Source organism: Maniola jurtina, chromosome 16 (assembly GCF_905333055.1).
Source record: "Maniola jurtina chromosome 16, ilManJurt1.1, whole genome shotgun sequence".
Classification (NCBI taxonomy): Eukaryota; Metazoa; Arthropoda; class Insecta; order Lepidoptera; family Nymphalidae; genus Maniola; species Maniola jurtina.
The window spans coordinates 2,876,418-2,892,913 of NC_060044.1; the positions used below are offsets into that span (position 1 = coordinate 2,876,418).

General features: G+C 34.2%; 2 protein-coding genes across 4 annotated transcripts in view; one reads left to right on the top strand and one right to left on the bottom strand.

Moving 5' to 3' along the window:
- Positions 1 to 651: 651 nt before the first annotated feature.
- LOC123873029 (zinc finger protein 708-like) lies at positions 652 to 5,038 on the bottom strand. The gene is made up of 5 exons (XM_045917683.1): positions 4,735 to 5,038; positions 2,904 to 4,086; positions 2,458 to 2,611; positions 1,915 to 2,061; positions 652 to 891 (listed from the first exon to the last, which is right to left on the bottom strand). The coding sequence occupies exons 1-5, from the start codon at positions 4,885 to 4,887 to the stop codon at positions 678 to 680; spliced, it is 1,851 nt and encodes a 616-aa protein (XP_045773639.1). The 5' UTR covers positions 4,888 to 5,038; the 3' UTR covers positions 652 to 677.
- Positions 5,039 to 5,475: 437 nt separating this feature from the next.
- The window catches only part of LOC123873324 (pyruvate carboxylase, mitochondrial), a 32,075-nt gene continuing 21,054 nt past the window's right edge, over positions 5,476 to 16,496 (top strand). For 2 of the 3 annotated variants that reach the window (XM_045918127.1, XM_045918129.1), the window contains exons 1-2: positions 7,445 to 7,540; positions 15,435 to 15,718. In XM_045918127.1, the coding sequence (XP_045774083.1) occupies positions 15,635 to 15,718 (84 nt within the window). In that variant the 5' untranslated portion in view covers positions 7,445 to 7,540; positions 15,435 to 15,634. Of the gene's footprint in view, positions 5,570 to 7,444; positions 7,541 to 15,434; positions 15,719 to 16,496 lie in introns of those variants that run through there. The other variant, XM_045918128.1, reaches the window with a different exon arrangement.

Below are 16,496 nucleotides of genomic sequence, written 5' to 3' on the forward strand. Positions count from 1 at the left end.
GATTGGCTGTGAAAATATGTGAACAGCGATTTCAACCAATCACAAGGGCAGAATTTGCTGTCAATTACGATGACATACGTTTTTTTTTACTGGGTCTGGATGGTGAAATAAAGTTAAATTTAGTTTTTTGTTTTATTTTATATCACCTGATTCTTAAGGTAACAAAAAGAAATATCGACTATGAACTGGCAACCGGTAAATACTTTCAATCAATCAATCATCAAACAATCAATTCAATTTTGATAACACAATAGGATGAAGAAACATAATTTTTCTATAAGCTCTTTCGAGAAATTCCGCTTTTATAATTTACTTAAAATGATATTTCACTAAGGGCACTTTCGCACTCATCCGATCCGAGTCCGTGAAAAATGAAAGTACGTTCCCAAGTAGTCATAGAACTATTTGTATGGTAGCTTACGCACTAGATCCGGGTTCCGTCATTAGAGTTCTGCCCATCATCCGTGAGGATATCTCGGATGTGCCTCGGATTCAAATCGGACGTATGATGTAGATATGTCAAAGATGTCCACTGAATAGCTTGGATTTGGATCTGAGATCGGATTAGCGCGTAAGCAATATCCGAATTCAGTCCGATTTTATTATATCGATATATCCACGGATTCGGATTGGATGAGTGCGTAACCGCTCTAAAAGTCAAAAAGCCATAGAGGCAATCACATTTCATTAGAATTATTTGTTTGTGTAATATCATCATTATTGGTCCCGATTACAGCAGAGGGGGGTTTCAAAAAGTCCTTATTACCAGCGCTATCTATCGGCGGCTCCTTGGAAGCATTCACTGTATGTGATTGAGAGGTTATAAAGTGCTCCGAAATGTGTTGACGCAGCTCCGCGTTGAGACGAAAACTCTCCGTACATTGGGAGCATCTGGAGGAGAAAACATTTTTTTAAATTCCATTAAAGGCCGATTCACACCAATTGCGTACACGTGGCACGTGCGTAGTGACGCGCGTAAACCCCAACACACCGGGTTACGCATACATCCACGCTTTAAGTAAGCGGTGTGCCATGTTTCATACAGTTCCATACATTACAACGCAATGGTACGCACTACGCCTACGCTTACGCAACGCTTACGCAGCCTGTGTGAACAAGTTATTAAACTTAAAAGTTAGCCATAACCTCGATCTCATCTGATGGTAAGTGATGATGCAGTCTAAGGTGGATGCAGGCTAACTTGGAAGGGGGTGAGGCGGTTTGTATTACACCCATACCCCTTATTGGTTCCTACATAGCATGGTAACGGAATGTTAAAACACTTCTTGTACAGGAGGATATGCCGGGAATCGAATCCGCGACCACACCAGGGAGATTGTTATATAGAGAGATGTTATAAGAGCATGAAGTTAACCTATATACGTGTAAGGCCAACTTAAGGCTCTTATGACATGACCATCGATTCAAAGCAGTTCTACTGAGAAGAGCAAGCAAAAGGCAGGCCGTCGGAGAGAGAACCTTTTTAGGGTGCCGTACGTTAAAGGAAAAAAAAATCCTTATAGGATTGCTTCATTCTCAGTTTGTCTGTCGTGTCTGTCAATTCAAGAAATTCAAAATCTGTACTTCCCATCTTATAGCACAAGTAAAGAAAAATCTGAACACCATGGATTTGTGAAACTTTAGAAAAAGATTTCGGCTTTGTTGAGCGTTGTCTCTGTCACTCATACCTATGTGACGTTTCTTCAGTCTCAACGACAGGGACAACGCTCTACAAAACTATCTCTTACTAAAGTTCCATGTACAATATTTCCTGCCGGGCACTGTACGATAGTGTGTCTGCCTGTCTGCCCTCTACACGGTTTTATCACGACCCATCCGCTCGACCGATTATGACGGAATTCGGTTTCTGTTACGCAAATTTTTGTAACTGGGTTTTCTAAAAAAAATACTTACTTATATATCTTGTCTCCCAAGTGTGAGCGGCGATGTTTCACTAGATCGTTGCTCTGGGTAAAGGCGCGCTCACACAAGTCGCACTTGTACGGCTTTTCGCCAGTGTGAATGCGGTAATGCCTTTTCAAGTGATCTTTGCAAGAGAATCTGGAATTTGAAATAGTATCATTTTTACATAACTCTACAAATCTATATTCACACTAGTATTATAATTGCAAAAGTGTGTCTGTATGTCTGCTAGTTTTCCACGGCCCCCTCCGTTAAACGGTTTACCAAATTTGAGATAAATTGCATCCTGGGCATGAACATAAGCCAAAAATCAGAGTTCCTGAAGGATTTTTTAAAAACTTTAATCCACACTAAAAAGTCTGGAGTATCATCTAGTTGTACTATAAAATTAAGTAAGTGTAAAAATAGAGTGAATAAGCATCTTCTAGGTAAACGCATCCCATCTTTAGGCCACATCATCACTTTCCATCAGGTGTGATTGTGGTAAAGAGCTTACCTATAATTAATGAAAAAATGTAAAATTATTATAAGCACCTCATTAAACAGGTTCCACACTGATGTGGCTTTAAGCCCAAATGTCGTATTTTATGCTTGGTCAGTGAGCTGCTCTTGGTAAAGGTAGCTCCACACTGATCGCAAGTGGACGACCGTTCCCCGGTATGCGTGACTGTGTGCGATTTTAGTTCCCCTGGAAATTAACAGGATACAATGGTTAAAGCTAAATGGTTTAATCATTGTATTAAAACTTATAAAAGTTGGTGGTGGGACTCATAACGGGGCATAGCCCACTAAACAAACACCTTTTTCTGCCATTCCCCTTCCAAGTAAGCTCACTTCCACTAGACTGCATCATCACTTACCACCAGGTGAGATTGCAGTCAAGAGCTAACTTGTATCAGAATTTAAAAAAGAATCTGATGTCATACTATATTTTTCAGCATTCTAATAGCTGTAAAAATTGCTAAATCAAATTAACAAACCTTTGCTGACAAATCTTTTAGGACAAAATGTACAAGCAAATTTCTTCAATCCAGTATGTCTCATCATGTGCTGTTTCAAATTCGTGCTAGAGTTCATCTTTTTACCACAATACGGACATAAGTACACTTTTTCAAGAGTGTGTAATTTTATATGGGTCGTTAATGTTGACAAATGAGAGAATCTCTTATCACAAACCGGGCATCCGTGAGGTTTTACCCCTCTGTGTTTATTTACATGTTCTTCTAAGGCATCTTTCGTTGGAAATGCTTTTGGACAAACGTTACATTTGAACGGACAGTTAATCCCATGTTGTATTTCATGTCGTTTTAAATGACTGAGCTTTTTAAACACTTTATTGCATTCCTTGCAAGATAAAATTCGACCTTTCTCTGTATGCTTCCTCATGTGAGCAGAGAGTGAGTTAATACTCTTGAATGCTAACAGACATTTGCTGCATTTGAACTCATCCTTTGGTTCACATAATATATTTGTATCCACGTTTTCTTTAGGTGTAATTATATTTAACGGATCAACATGTGGAAATTTGTCTTTATGAATTGTTTTATGTCTTTTTAAATGGCTATTTTTCTTAAATACTTTGTTACATTCTTCGCAAGAGTACATTCGATCTTTCTCTCCATGACTTTTTATATGTGCTGATAACAAGTCCTTTGATTCAAATCCTGAAGAACAAATATCACATGTCAAATCTATATTGTTTGATTCATTCTTTACACTTAAATCTAAACTTTCATCATTCATTGTTAAAGGTAGACCATTCCTATTCTGTTTTGTTTCAGTACATGTTTCTTCATGTAGTTTCAGTTTAGATAGTTTACTGAAATGTTTTTTACAATAAGCACAATTCAGTTTTGAGTTTTCCAGTTTAAGCTCTTCATTATATAGTTCAGAATTTTTATTTTCATCTACACTTATGCTGTCATTTTCAAAATAATCTTCACAAGTTTCGAAAAATATGTTTTCATGATCAACATTTTCCCTTTTGACTTCTATTTCATCATCATCAGAAGAATGATTTTCTTTGATTTCATTGTTTATTAACATTGCTTCTTTGAGTTTGTTTTCAGCCTTTTGTGCCATTATGCTGAAGTGTGAAAAAGCTAAGAGGGATTTGAAGCAGTACCTACATATTTGATTTGGAAGGAAATCATCCTTTCGTATCTGTAAATAAGAAAAGCTTTTATTAATTTGATTACACACCTCTCACTACTTTATAAGTTAACAAAATGATTAAGTCGGTAGGTGAAGCTGTGACATCCCTGCTATTTGTATATGAATTGGGTAATAGCAGTGAATGACAAAGCATAGGAATATTAATTCATGTGCTTATTTAAAACATATCAAAATCTCTACAGTGGTGGGTGGTTCACCTAATATTATATACTCTACCTACCACATGGGTTCATTCAAATCAAAAAAAAAACCCCTAAAATATTGCTTTTAACAGGGCTCTCTCCGTCACTCGCTTCATACAATCGTAGTTCCAATTTCATTTGAATATTAAGCAACCAAAGTCCATGAAATTTTGGAGACATATTCTAGAAACTAACTATCTGTGGTGTTTTAGATTTTTCTAAAAATATGTAGTTTTAAAATTACAGGGGTTCAAAGATTTGTATGTAAATTTTTAAAACCACGTAACTTTGAAACAGAATATTTTAACAGAAATCTGGAAAACCACAGACATAGATATTAGTTTCTAGAATATGTCTGCAAAATTTCATGGACTTTGGTTGCTTAATATTCAAATGAAATTGGAACTACGATTGTATGAAGCGAGTGACGGAGAGAGCCTCTTAAAATACTTACGTTTAATTTGGAGCATGATATAAGCATATCAGCTATGTTGGTGCCTGAGGATTCTATTCTTTCAAGAAATAGATCAAACATCAAAGAATCTTCTTTCAAACAAGTACGACAACATTTTCTGTACGGGGCGAATTTTATGTCGGAAGAAGCCATTAAAACTACTTTAGCTTCTAACCAGCACCAATATCAATAATTATTTTAACCACAGGTTCTAATTTTACATTAATAATATTAAAGAATTAAAGATATTCTAATCAAATTCTAGTTCATGTTATCAATGGACATGGACAATGGTTTTGTTTTCAACTTCTGTGTTGCAAGCTGCTTTTTAAAAAAATGCACTAGCCCGTTATTACAAGCAGGCGACGCTTTCATAGAGATTAAAGAGCTACTTTTGTATAGTGAATGATTGATTACATACTCTTTGTAGGTCAATGATACTGAATTTGATTATATTAATATTAAATTTTATCATAAATTTTATTAGAGAATGGTAAATATTTATGAAAACACGAAACAAAAATTTATGGATATGAAGCAGGAGACGACCACCACGACAATGGACAAACGAATTGTTTTGTGTAGAGGTTTTTGTGTAATGTTTCGGAAAAACACGCACAGGAGACGCGGCTTTAGAAAGTAAGAATCCATAGCCTATGTTAACATTTGCTATTTTTTTTTTTTTGTGGGAACTATTTTAATCCCTGGTAACATTATGAAACGTCAGGATTCTACGAAATAACACTGTCAGTAACAGTGACAGTCTGTCACTGTGACAGTTATAAAAAAGGTGGTTGAAAGTGGCGGGTTAGAATATTTTTTTACATTTTATTCGGTAAGTGAAGTTATTTGTTTAAAATTTGTATTAGTATTACGTTTAAATAAATTAGGACGTAGTGTGTATTCAAATAACCTGTAAATTGGCATGTATTTACCAAACTATGTGTCATATTTGCGCATCATGCATTGCAAATAATATTCTATGCAAGTATTTAATTACATAATTTGCAAAATAATCAATCAATTAGGTGCTTTTTGGTTTGCTTGATTTACTTAAATATGTAATGAATTATTAAATGTATTTATTATTACTATTATAATATGTTTAAAGCCAAGCACAATAAAGTTAGAAAGTATATTTATTGAATTTAATATGATTGCACCACAGTATTATTGCTTGGTTTTGTATTTTTAATTTTAAAATAATTTATTTATTTACTTACCTAAACTAAAGGCTAATATTTTAATCATTAGATAACTTAACTTTGGAAAAAGACAGTTTCCAATACAAAACAAACTTTTGGTCAAAATTATCAGTTTATACCTAATTGAATACAAAAGATTCCTTATCCTGAGCCAAAATATTATTTAGCCACCAAAAAAATTGGCCCTTATGAAAAAAGTTTCGTTCCGCTTCCAGTCAGCTAGGTTGTAAGTAACTACTTGTTGTATAGGTACCTAATATTATTATTGTAAGTATCTTTTAAGATTACAGATTAATTTATTATAATTTTATGTACTAGAATTTTTTTTTAATAATTTTATAATTATTGTTATAAATAATATTTTTTATTGAATTTTATAGGTTTTTAGATAACATACATTCACATTCACATGCTGTACATTTTGTTGGCTGTTGCGGCGCGTGCAAAATCCGCTATGTATTTTTTTAGGTTTTTCGTTTATTATGTCATTTTGTTTGGTTTTGAAAGGTGTAAGTACACAGTACACATAGAAACCCTTTTCTTTGTTCTATATGTTCGTTCGCATGTGTGCTAGTTCAAAAGATAAACTTTTTAACTATATTATATTTACTATATTATTTTAACTATATATTTTGATCTAAAAGTTAAGCATATTTTTTCAAAAAAATTTAAGTTTAAAAGAGTTCCTGAAAACTTGTGATTTTCTACATAGCGGAATTTTCATGCACAGCGACAATATTTGAAAAATAATCTGTTTATAATTTTTTGAAGTTGTATTATTTTAATTTTACATAATTAAAATATTTTATAATCATTATTATTATACACAATATGTCTGTATGGAGTGCATGTTACTAATTATTTTGTTACTATTTTATTTATTTATATTTATTAACTCAAAAAATATACAGAGAGTTTTTGTTACATACTAACTGCATACATTTGAAGAAGGCCATTTTATATAATGTTACATTGCATGATTCCTGAGTGATCATTGCCTTTATCTTCATTAAGATCAAACTAATAATAACATCTTAATTAAAGAGTTTATTGTGTGTGTTCGTATTAATAATACATATTGTACCTTTTAATAGATCTCTTACAGCTTATATTTGTAGACTGATTTATTTGGGAGTATACTATACCTAATTAAGATTTATAAAATCTGACCTGAGGTTTAATTTAGGGAACCTAGATCAGCTTGCTTAGTGACTGATAAATCCTCATAAGCTCTTTGAGTTGAGTCTGACTAAGAAACTGATCTGAGGTTTAATTAAGGAAACCTAGATTAGCTTGCTTAGTGACTGATGAATCCGCAAAAGCTATTTGAGTTGAGTTTGGCTAAGAATCTGACCTGAGGTTTATTTTAGGAACTTGCTTAATGACTGATAAATCCTCAAAAGCTCTCTGCCGCTACTAGTGAAGCTTGCCGGATTACGAAACATGCCTCTTGCCATTGAACTCGCTGATAAGCTGCTTAGAGGTCGCCGTGACCTGTTTTATTACACAAAACCAAATACATAACAAAATCGTCAGTGTCGCGCCGGTCGCCGCTTAGTGCGGACGTATTAAGTGTGTGTGTATGTTTAAAGTTTCGTGAGGTAATTATTTAATTTTTTACTTAACACGTGATATGACAGTGTAAATGCATCACATTTACTATGTTTTTCATGCGTTAATTTCAAGGTAGTCACACTCTTGACCTTCAATGATAATAAGGAATGTTTAGTTAGTAGTAAGATGATGTTATCTTAACATATTAATTAACTTTATTTTTGAGTAAATTGAGCGTAATTGATATATTAATGAGTGAATGACATATGATTTATTTTTTGTGCTGGGTATTCCCAGTAGAATATAATAATTGTTAAACCTAGTTATATGAAGCTCCATCATTTCCTTGTATTGTATCGCGTATATTCGCATTCTTGTGTTGTTTGTTAAAATAATTTTATTCAAAAATGTTATTATTAATAAACAATTGGTTTATGATAATCAATTATGTAATCATAAACGACCAAACATATTACGCCAAAACCTGGGACCTAAGAAAAGTTATACTTACCTATATGCATCTTATCGGTTGGATTTTAAGAGTCGCTTACAAAAACGTACCTACCTACTTAGTTTGATTCTCATATTATTTTTCTCATTAACACATTGTTTTTCAATATTGCACAGGTTACAGGATTTTGTGAATACTGAGTAACATTGAATTTGAAATAATATTTTTAGGGAAATCTGGCAAACCACAGATACAGAATAATTAATACTTATTCAAATGAGAACCAAACAACGCAACGTTTGTATGGAGCATGCTACGAGTACACTTCTCTTAAGGAAACAAAATATAATGAGCTAACACTCATCATGTTATCACAGACATGCTCCTGCTCGTTCTAATAAATTACGTAGTTAACTATTACAGTAAAGACCTTGGCGATTTATTCAAGAATTTACTATTCTATGCAACGGGGTCGGGGTTTGCGATAAGCAGAAAATTGTCAGTGAAATGAAAAACCAAACAGTGCGTCGTCTATCGTGTCGTAAATCGTTGTCGTAAATTAATCCACCTATCTTAGAAAGTAAATTAAAAAGAAATTGGTTAATAAGTGCAAACTGTCTATAGGTACCTAATAGTAAAATTTTAAAAGAATTATTTAGAGTTAGATACTTAAATAGGTATAATTTTTACTTAGTTATTATACTACTTAGTTAATAAAAAAATGAGTTATTATACTTAATTAATTACTTAACGTTAAATACTCGTTTACCCTTAACTGATCGCGGAGGTCATACCAATCGCTCAATGTAAATCAACTACATAATAAATTAATTGCCTCTACATTTAAATATAATATGGATTTAGAATAATACGCAAACTCTGGTAAAATAAATGGGAAAAGATACAAAAGAAAAAGTCAATTGAATTAAAATCTTGTACTTACATACCTACAATATTAGAATCATTACATAGATACATTAGGGCGCTACATCAAATGAGTCGTAGGGGCCGCTGTATTCCGGCGGCGCAAGACCATGGCGTGTGGACAGAAGTCCCTATACCACTGGCCATACACGATCAAATTTGCCTGTCTTTGTAGAGGACTTAACAGGGCTCTCTCCGTCACTCGTTTCATACAATCGTAGTTCCAATTTCATTTGAATATTAAGCAACCAAAGTCCATGAAATTTTGCAGACATATTCTAGAAATTAATATCTGTGTCTGTGGTGTTTTAGATTTTTCTAAAAATATGTAGTTTTAAAATTACAGGGGCTCAAAGATTTGTATGAACATTTTTAAGACCGTGTAACTTTGAAACCGAATATTTTAACAGAAATTTGGAAAACCACAGACATAGATATTAGTTTCTAGAATATGTCTGCAAAATTTCATTGACTTTGGTTGCTTAATATTGAAATGAAATTGGGACTACGATTGTATGAAACGAGTGACGGAGAGAGCCCTCTTAAAGCGGCGTACAGTAAACTTGACGGTGTATGGCTTTACGCCGGAACACCTTACCCTATACCAAGCTCAAGTTCGATCGTGCACGGAGTGCCATTTATGTGATGGCTCTGCCAAGTACTAGCTTGAAACATTGGATTCGGTGGATCGCCGGACTAGAAGACTCATTGGTGACGAAGCACTGGTGAATTCTAAACTTCAAAGTTTGGAACATCGGCGCAAAGTTGCCAGTCTATCGGTATTCTACAGGATATATTTCGGAGAGTGTGCACAAGAGCTCTTTGACCTGGTTCCTATTTCACCTTTCTACCATCGTACTCATTTTGTGTCTGGCGTCCAGGTAGGATGCCGTGTAGAAACCAAAGGCGTATGAGTTTAATAAAAACTATCATACCCCTTTCAGGTTATCCCGCTTTCACCTTAGACTGCATCATCACTTACTACCAGGTGAGATTGCAGTCAAAAGCTAACTTGTACCTATCTGATAAAAAAAAGATTATCCTGTTGTTAATCTGACCAGAAAAATGAAATCTATCTGTATGGTAGATACAAATAGATTCTGTGGCAAAGTGCAATTATATTAATGGGATGTGTAATAGCAGTCATAAGTGGTGTACACTGTACATATTTACATACAATCATCGTCCATGTACTAATATGTAAGAGTAAGTAAATAAGGTTTTGAAGTGAAAACTGCTTTAGGCGATTTCGGGTTGGGTAAAAAAACTTCAACGGCGCGTCATCGACATGCTATAATGTGAATAGTGTTCGGAGTGCCGATAGATGTAAAAACTAAAATAGTCATCGATGAAAATAGTGATAATGATGATTACCGTAGGTACCTACTTTTACGATTTTAGGTACTTTTGACCACATGCCATCCTCGATCTTAAAATTTTTGATCACAAATAATTCAATTCGCGCACTGCTGTCTGAATGCAAAAAAAACATCTCGATGCTTCTTAAAGATAACAAACTGCAGTAGTGAGAGTGAACTGATAGCCAAATAATTTGATAGGGATATATTAAAGGTATTAGATAATATTTATTTGTTTATTAGCGAAATTGATAAGCGAAAATAATCGGTAATGATTTGATAGGGAAATATTAAAGGTAACTATTAGATAATATTAATCTTAAACGTAATTGATTAAATAATTAAAATGCCACGCCCATCGGATAAAAATATTTTATTGTTTTTCCGTAACGTCAATGACATGCACCTTATCGTCTCATCGAAACTCATCAGATTGTTTTCTCATCAAGTCACACTGTTTGGAGATCAAAAATTTTAAGCTAGAACATTTTTGAAGCCAGGTGAAACATGAGCAAAAGGCGAAAGCGGTTTAGTAAGCTAATTATCAAAATAAAAGTTTCCAAATTGACGCAACTGGAAATCGAATCCGGGCCTTCCACTTATTACCTACCACAGCGCAAAAAGGTTCCTTGGCGCAATTGTGACCATCATACTCGTAAAAGACACATTGTCATCTATTGTTATCGGGTGATAGGAATCGTATAAACTTGGTTAAGACTATGAATAGGTACTTATTATATATACTATTTACTACATATTTACGACTAAAGAACAATAACTATTTACTTATGTAATCACCTAGGTAGGTATATTACGAGTAATTGGGTTTAAATCAGAGGGACTTAAAATAAACATTCATTTTCCTGATGTTAAAACTCGTTTGTACCTAAAGGATGTCAATAACCTGCTAAAAATATTGATGATTGACCTTAAAATATATTAACTTAACTATATTTCAAGACGTGATAGCCTAGTTGTTTGTACTTCGATCTCCTTTGGGGGTCGAGATCCGACCCTGCACACGCACATCTAACTTTTCAAATTTTGAGACTTTCTTGGCTAGCATGCTGTCTACGTTTTAAGCAATTTAGCAATTAGATCTCAGCCTGAGAGTTGAGACGAGACCCGCGCTTTGTACAGTGTCCGGCAAACAACTTGAACATTGACGCGAATGGCGCGTGCACGTCATTGGTTGTTCAGCTGGCGCGGGTGCAAGCCATTGGTTGATAAGTCAACCCTTGCTTCAAGGATTCGCCAGTTTTCCCCCACTACGTCGCTTAAGGTTCAAATTGTTTGCCGGGCAGTATAGAGGGCCGTCGTTGATGATGATGATTTTTTTATTCACAAGAAAAATATATTTTTGATAATAATTTAAGTATCCGAAATAAAAACCAAAAACTAATCATGAGCTTAAAAATGATCTAACCTCTTAAACCTACTGAAACTTGTAAGGCTGACAAGAATCCCAAAAGTAAAGTCAGTTGCTTGACTCTCAAACTATGCTAATATTGGAAATTAGATTCAGGAGACAGGTCAATATCCTTTTTATTAGTTTTATTTAGAGTAGCGTGGGTTCGATGCCCGGCATTGACACAAGAGTGCGACTAGACACGACAAGGCCAGTTGCTTTCAAAGTTACCCCAGAATCAATCTTTCTAACGTATGTTTATAGTGTTGCAACTTAAAATATAATGAAAGAATGAAGATTCTTTTTCTTGATAAGGAAGATTTCAATGTTCTTCTGAAAATGATATGGTTGTATGCAACAGTAGTTGAGTCGCTTTGCTCCCCTGTCATTGGCTACTGCTGTCAAAGCTTCACGCTCAGGTTCCGCGGAAGATCCACTCTTCTATAATTGGCTTCTATATCTCTTCCAAGAATTGGTTGAAAGAACTTTGTCTCCCTGATCCGATAGTGTCATTAAACCCACTTGCACAGCGTTTTCATCATCTCTACATAGAATACGCCCGACCTATCGCCATCGTCTCTAAAGCTAACTGTTACTTCTTTTTCGTAGTAAATAATGGAAATTGTATCAATTAATTTTTAGTTTCATCCCAGTTAATAAGAAAATTCCACAATTGAAGGAAGCATAACGGATCGTAATAACTAAAGTAATCAAAGCAACGAAATTGTTTGCTCTTTTCAGGGTTGTCGCACAGACAATAAATTGGATAGCAATGTCCCTATTTTTATTTTATATTTTATTTGGTTCAGAACCACTTAAATTACACACCTAAATTACAAATGTTATTCCTTAAGAGGGGTCTCTCCGTCACTCGTTTCATATAAAGGTAGTTCCAATTTCATTTGAATATTAAGCAACCAAAGTCCATGAAATTTTGCAGACATATTCTAGACAGAGCAATAAACAAACACACTCGTATTTATAATAATGCGTAGTGATAATACAATACTGTTAAATTATAGTTCAATTATGTTGTTTAGGTATAAAATGCGATACCAAAGCATGTGACATATTATGGGACCAAAAAAGTTTCATCAAAAGAACATCAAAAAAACATTTTATATCTAAAATCTAATTACTTCGTTGAAAATTCTACATAAGTAGGTATTATTTGTCTGTTCTCTTATGATGTTGTTCAGCGCAATCTTCAGTTTGTTTTATTTTGTTTAGTTTAACTAATGTTATTTGGGGCAAGTAATACATTTTTGTTAAAAAAAAAATCTATTAGTCTCGATTTTGATAACCCTATGCTTCGCATATCGAGGGCTTCAAATGGAAATACGATGATTAGTACACAATCACGATTCACGCAATCACAAACAGAGTGGATTTTCCTACTCGTAAGTGCGTGTTATAGGACAGTTCTGTTACATTTCAACGAGATGAAATGTATAAATGAAAAAAGAAGAGCTAAGCAGCGCGCGTAGGTATCTGCGTTTTATTTAAATTAATAGGTAAGTAGTTATTTAGTTAGTTCTGCAACGTTGACTCTAGCGAGTAATTGGATGGGTAGTGGAGTTAGTGGTAACTGGTAAAGTCATTATTTTTACTCTCCTTCTCTCGAAGAGCGCACTAATCAAACTATCGTTAGTTAACTAGCGATCCTGCCCGGCTAGCATGGGCAGTAGGTAGATAAAAATTATATCCACTGATGTCATATAAATCAGTGGATACAGTCGGATTTTTATCTACTGCCCATGCTAGCCGGGCTGATGTTAGTTCTTTTATTTGATAAAATATTCTGGAAGCGATCCTGAAAAATGAAGCATAAATTCAGCTGCTTCCAAGGACATACCTACGCACATATTTTTTTAAATTAGTATCACTGAATAACAAAGAACAATCATACATACCACTTAATTTAAGAATTGCTAAATAATTCCTAATCGGTAAGTAGTGTAGGTACCTACTTACCTATTTGTTAGAATAGAATACTAATAGAATAAAAGAATAGAATACAAGTAAACTTTTACAAGTGCTTTTGAATCGTCAAAATAATTTACCACCGGTTCGGAATGCCGTTTCTACCAAGAAGAACCAGCAGGAAACACGGCGGTTGCTCGTTTCAATTTACAATGGTATGCCATACTAAGTATACAAGCAAGTGCAGCCCCGCACATTGCTGGAGCGAGTCAAATCCATGCTTATTTATCATTTACATAATCTTCGATTGTATAATATGCTTTTTCCAGGAGCATACTTTTAATATAGATTTTTAAAATTATTGTAAAGGCAAGTTTAAAAGTGAATGTGGAATTTTATTTGCGTCACTAAGGTCAAAGTCCGATACGAACAAGACCAATAATTCTTCTGACAATGGATACAAATTACCGAATTGTTGATAAGCATGTTTGTTTCTGTGTTAACGATACGACTATCTCATGGATGGATTTTGACCTTATTCATTTGTGGTGTTTATTGGACCTTGGACATTTGCGTCATTAGCGATAAAAATATAACGCACATAGTGCCTAGTGGTTCAATAAACTCAAAGTTACTTTATCAGTGTTATTTTTTCTACGAAAAAACAAAATTAAAAGCCAGGCAAGGGTAGGGAATCTACAACTAAGTATAAGAAATGTTTCGCACACATTTGCGTTGTCGGGTGAAAAGTAGAAAAATATTTTACTAACTAAAAACTTGACACCTAAGTAAATAAAGCAAATCATAAATTATAACCAGTTTATAACTAGGTATAACAACTTCGAATAACACATGCGTTTTTCGATCCAAGGTCGCCTATTTTACGCTAAAAGAGCTAAATCCTACATAAATAGATAGGTTGGAAAATGGGCGCCTTTTTCAACTAGGTACATGTATTTTTTTTTATCCTCATACTTATTTTCCTAACTTAGGTAAATATTGTAGGTAGGTAAGTGAATAATCACACTAATATTATAAAGGAGAAAGTTAGTATGTCTGTGTGTGTGTGTGTATGTTTATTACTCCTTCACGCAAAAACTACTGGACGGATTGGGCTGAAATTTAGAATGGAGATAGATTATACCCTGGATTAGCACATAGGCTACTTTTTATCCCGGAAAATCAAAGAGTTCCCACGGGAATTTTAAAAAACCTACATCCACGCGACCGAAGTCGCGGGCATCAGCTAGTATTTTATAGTTGTTAATACCAGGATTTCCTTCGTTTGGCCCCTAACAGAATATCAGCGCTATGTTTTACATTTTGTCATATATAGCTGTTATTGGTGTTAATCTGTGTTTAATTAACTACCTACTTAATATTATCTAATACCGACCTTAATATCTAACATGGAATTAGGAAGTGTTTACTAATTAGGTACCTACTTCCTAATTCCATGTCGTATAATTTCGTGTTATTGTTTTGCAAGATATAATTTTACCAGATAAAGTTCTTTGATAAGAAACGTTCGAATTCCAACCAAGACTTTATATCTAGTCTCATCTGGTTTTGAACATATAGGTATACCTACCTATTTATATGAATTATGTATAGTATCAGTAGCATCAACACTTGCTTAATATTTCATTAAAAAAAAGTCTCATAGTCTGTCCGTAAGTTATATTATACTTACCGAATTAATTTTGATCTTCATGATAAACCTGAGATCTCGGAGCCTCCCAATATGGACAGGGTTGCCATCGGGGGCTTTTAGTAGAGCCAATAATCGCCATAAGCATAATAATTTTAAGCTATATACACAAGTTGTATGTTTTCTGAAAGGTACAGTACTAATTTTCAATTTCCAATTGTTTCAGATTTAATTAATCGAACGAGACATCACGAAAAACGAAGCGATAAAATAATCTAGTCAAACTTTTTGTACATAAGTTGTTTTCAACATGAAATAGATTAATTAATTATAGTTGTGATTAAATCTCCGTCTACATAAGCCTGTACTTAGTGTACAATTAATTCAATTTAATTTTTTATATTTAATTTGTTATTGTTGAACAAAATGCAAATTTTAAGAGCAAGGTTTGCTCTACGGACGAGCGCTTCGCACTTCCAAGCATGGAGCTCTACGCGATTTGCTTCTACAGTAAGTATAATTTTTATTTTTGTTCTTCAGGGTATTAGTAATAGGGTCCCGTTTGAAATTAATTATTTATATTATTAGCCTTAATTTTATTGTCTCGCGAGGTATGATAAGTAGAGTATTCAACGCAGAGGTAATGTATTCGTCTCAGGCACCGCCCGCGCTTCACTCAGGATTTTTTGAATTCCCTTACAAGTTAGCCCTTGATTGCGATCTCACCTGGTGGTAAGTTATGATGCAATCTAAGATAGAAGCGGGCTAAGTTCTAGATGCAACATCCTCTCGCTACGCTCGGGAGTTACTCAAATATCCCTCGTTACGCTTGGGATCTATCCCGGCGCGCGCCCGTAACGTAAGAAATTGCATTACCCCCATGTTGAATAATCTACTATTAAACACCTATGAAAATGTAATGTGTGTGACCTGCGTAGTAGTTTTACCATTCGCTGAGTATACAGAACTAAAAAATGTCAACAAACTTGTTTAACACGACTTATGTCATTATTGCACCTGAGGTCATTATGGCCAACGATAAAATAGAGGTCAAATTTAACCGGCTGTACCTAGTATTGATCTTTCACGTAGAAGTATTAATACCTAGTTACCTAGTAGATTCTTAAAGACATTTTAATGTGTACAGTTTAAGACATAAACTCTCTAAATATAAACTCCAAATATCTATGGAAAAATAAAACCCTAATAAAATATTTTCGTTCACTTAATAGGCACTTGTCTGAATCAATTAATTTGCATAAAATTCAAGGATAAGGCAACAAAACGA

Excerpts from the sequence above, each read along its gene's own strand:
- LOC123873029 (XM_045917683.1), bottom strand. The coding sequence starts at position 4,887 with ATGGCTTCTTCCGACATAAAATTCGCCCCGTACAGAAAATGTTGTCGT. Across the intron at positions 4,087-4,734 it reads TATCATGCTCCAAATTAAAC|ATACGAAAGGATGATTTCCT; the intron begins GTAAGTATTTTA and ends TCTTATTTACAG. Across the intron at positions 2,062-2,457 it reads TGTGGAACCTGTTTAATGAG|ATTCTCTTGCAAAGATCACT; the intron begins GTGCTTATAATA and ends TTCAAATTCCAG.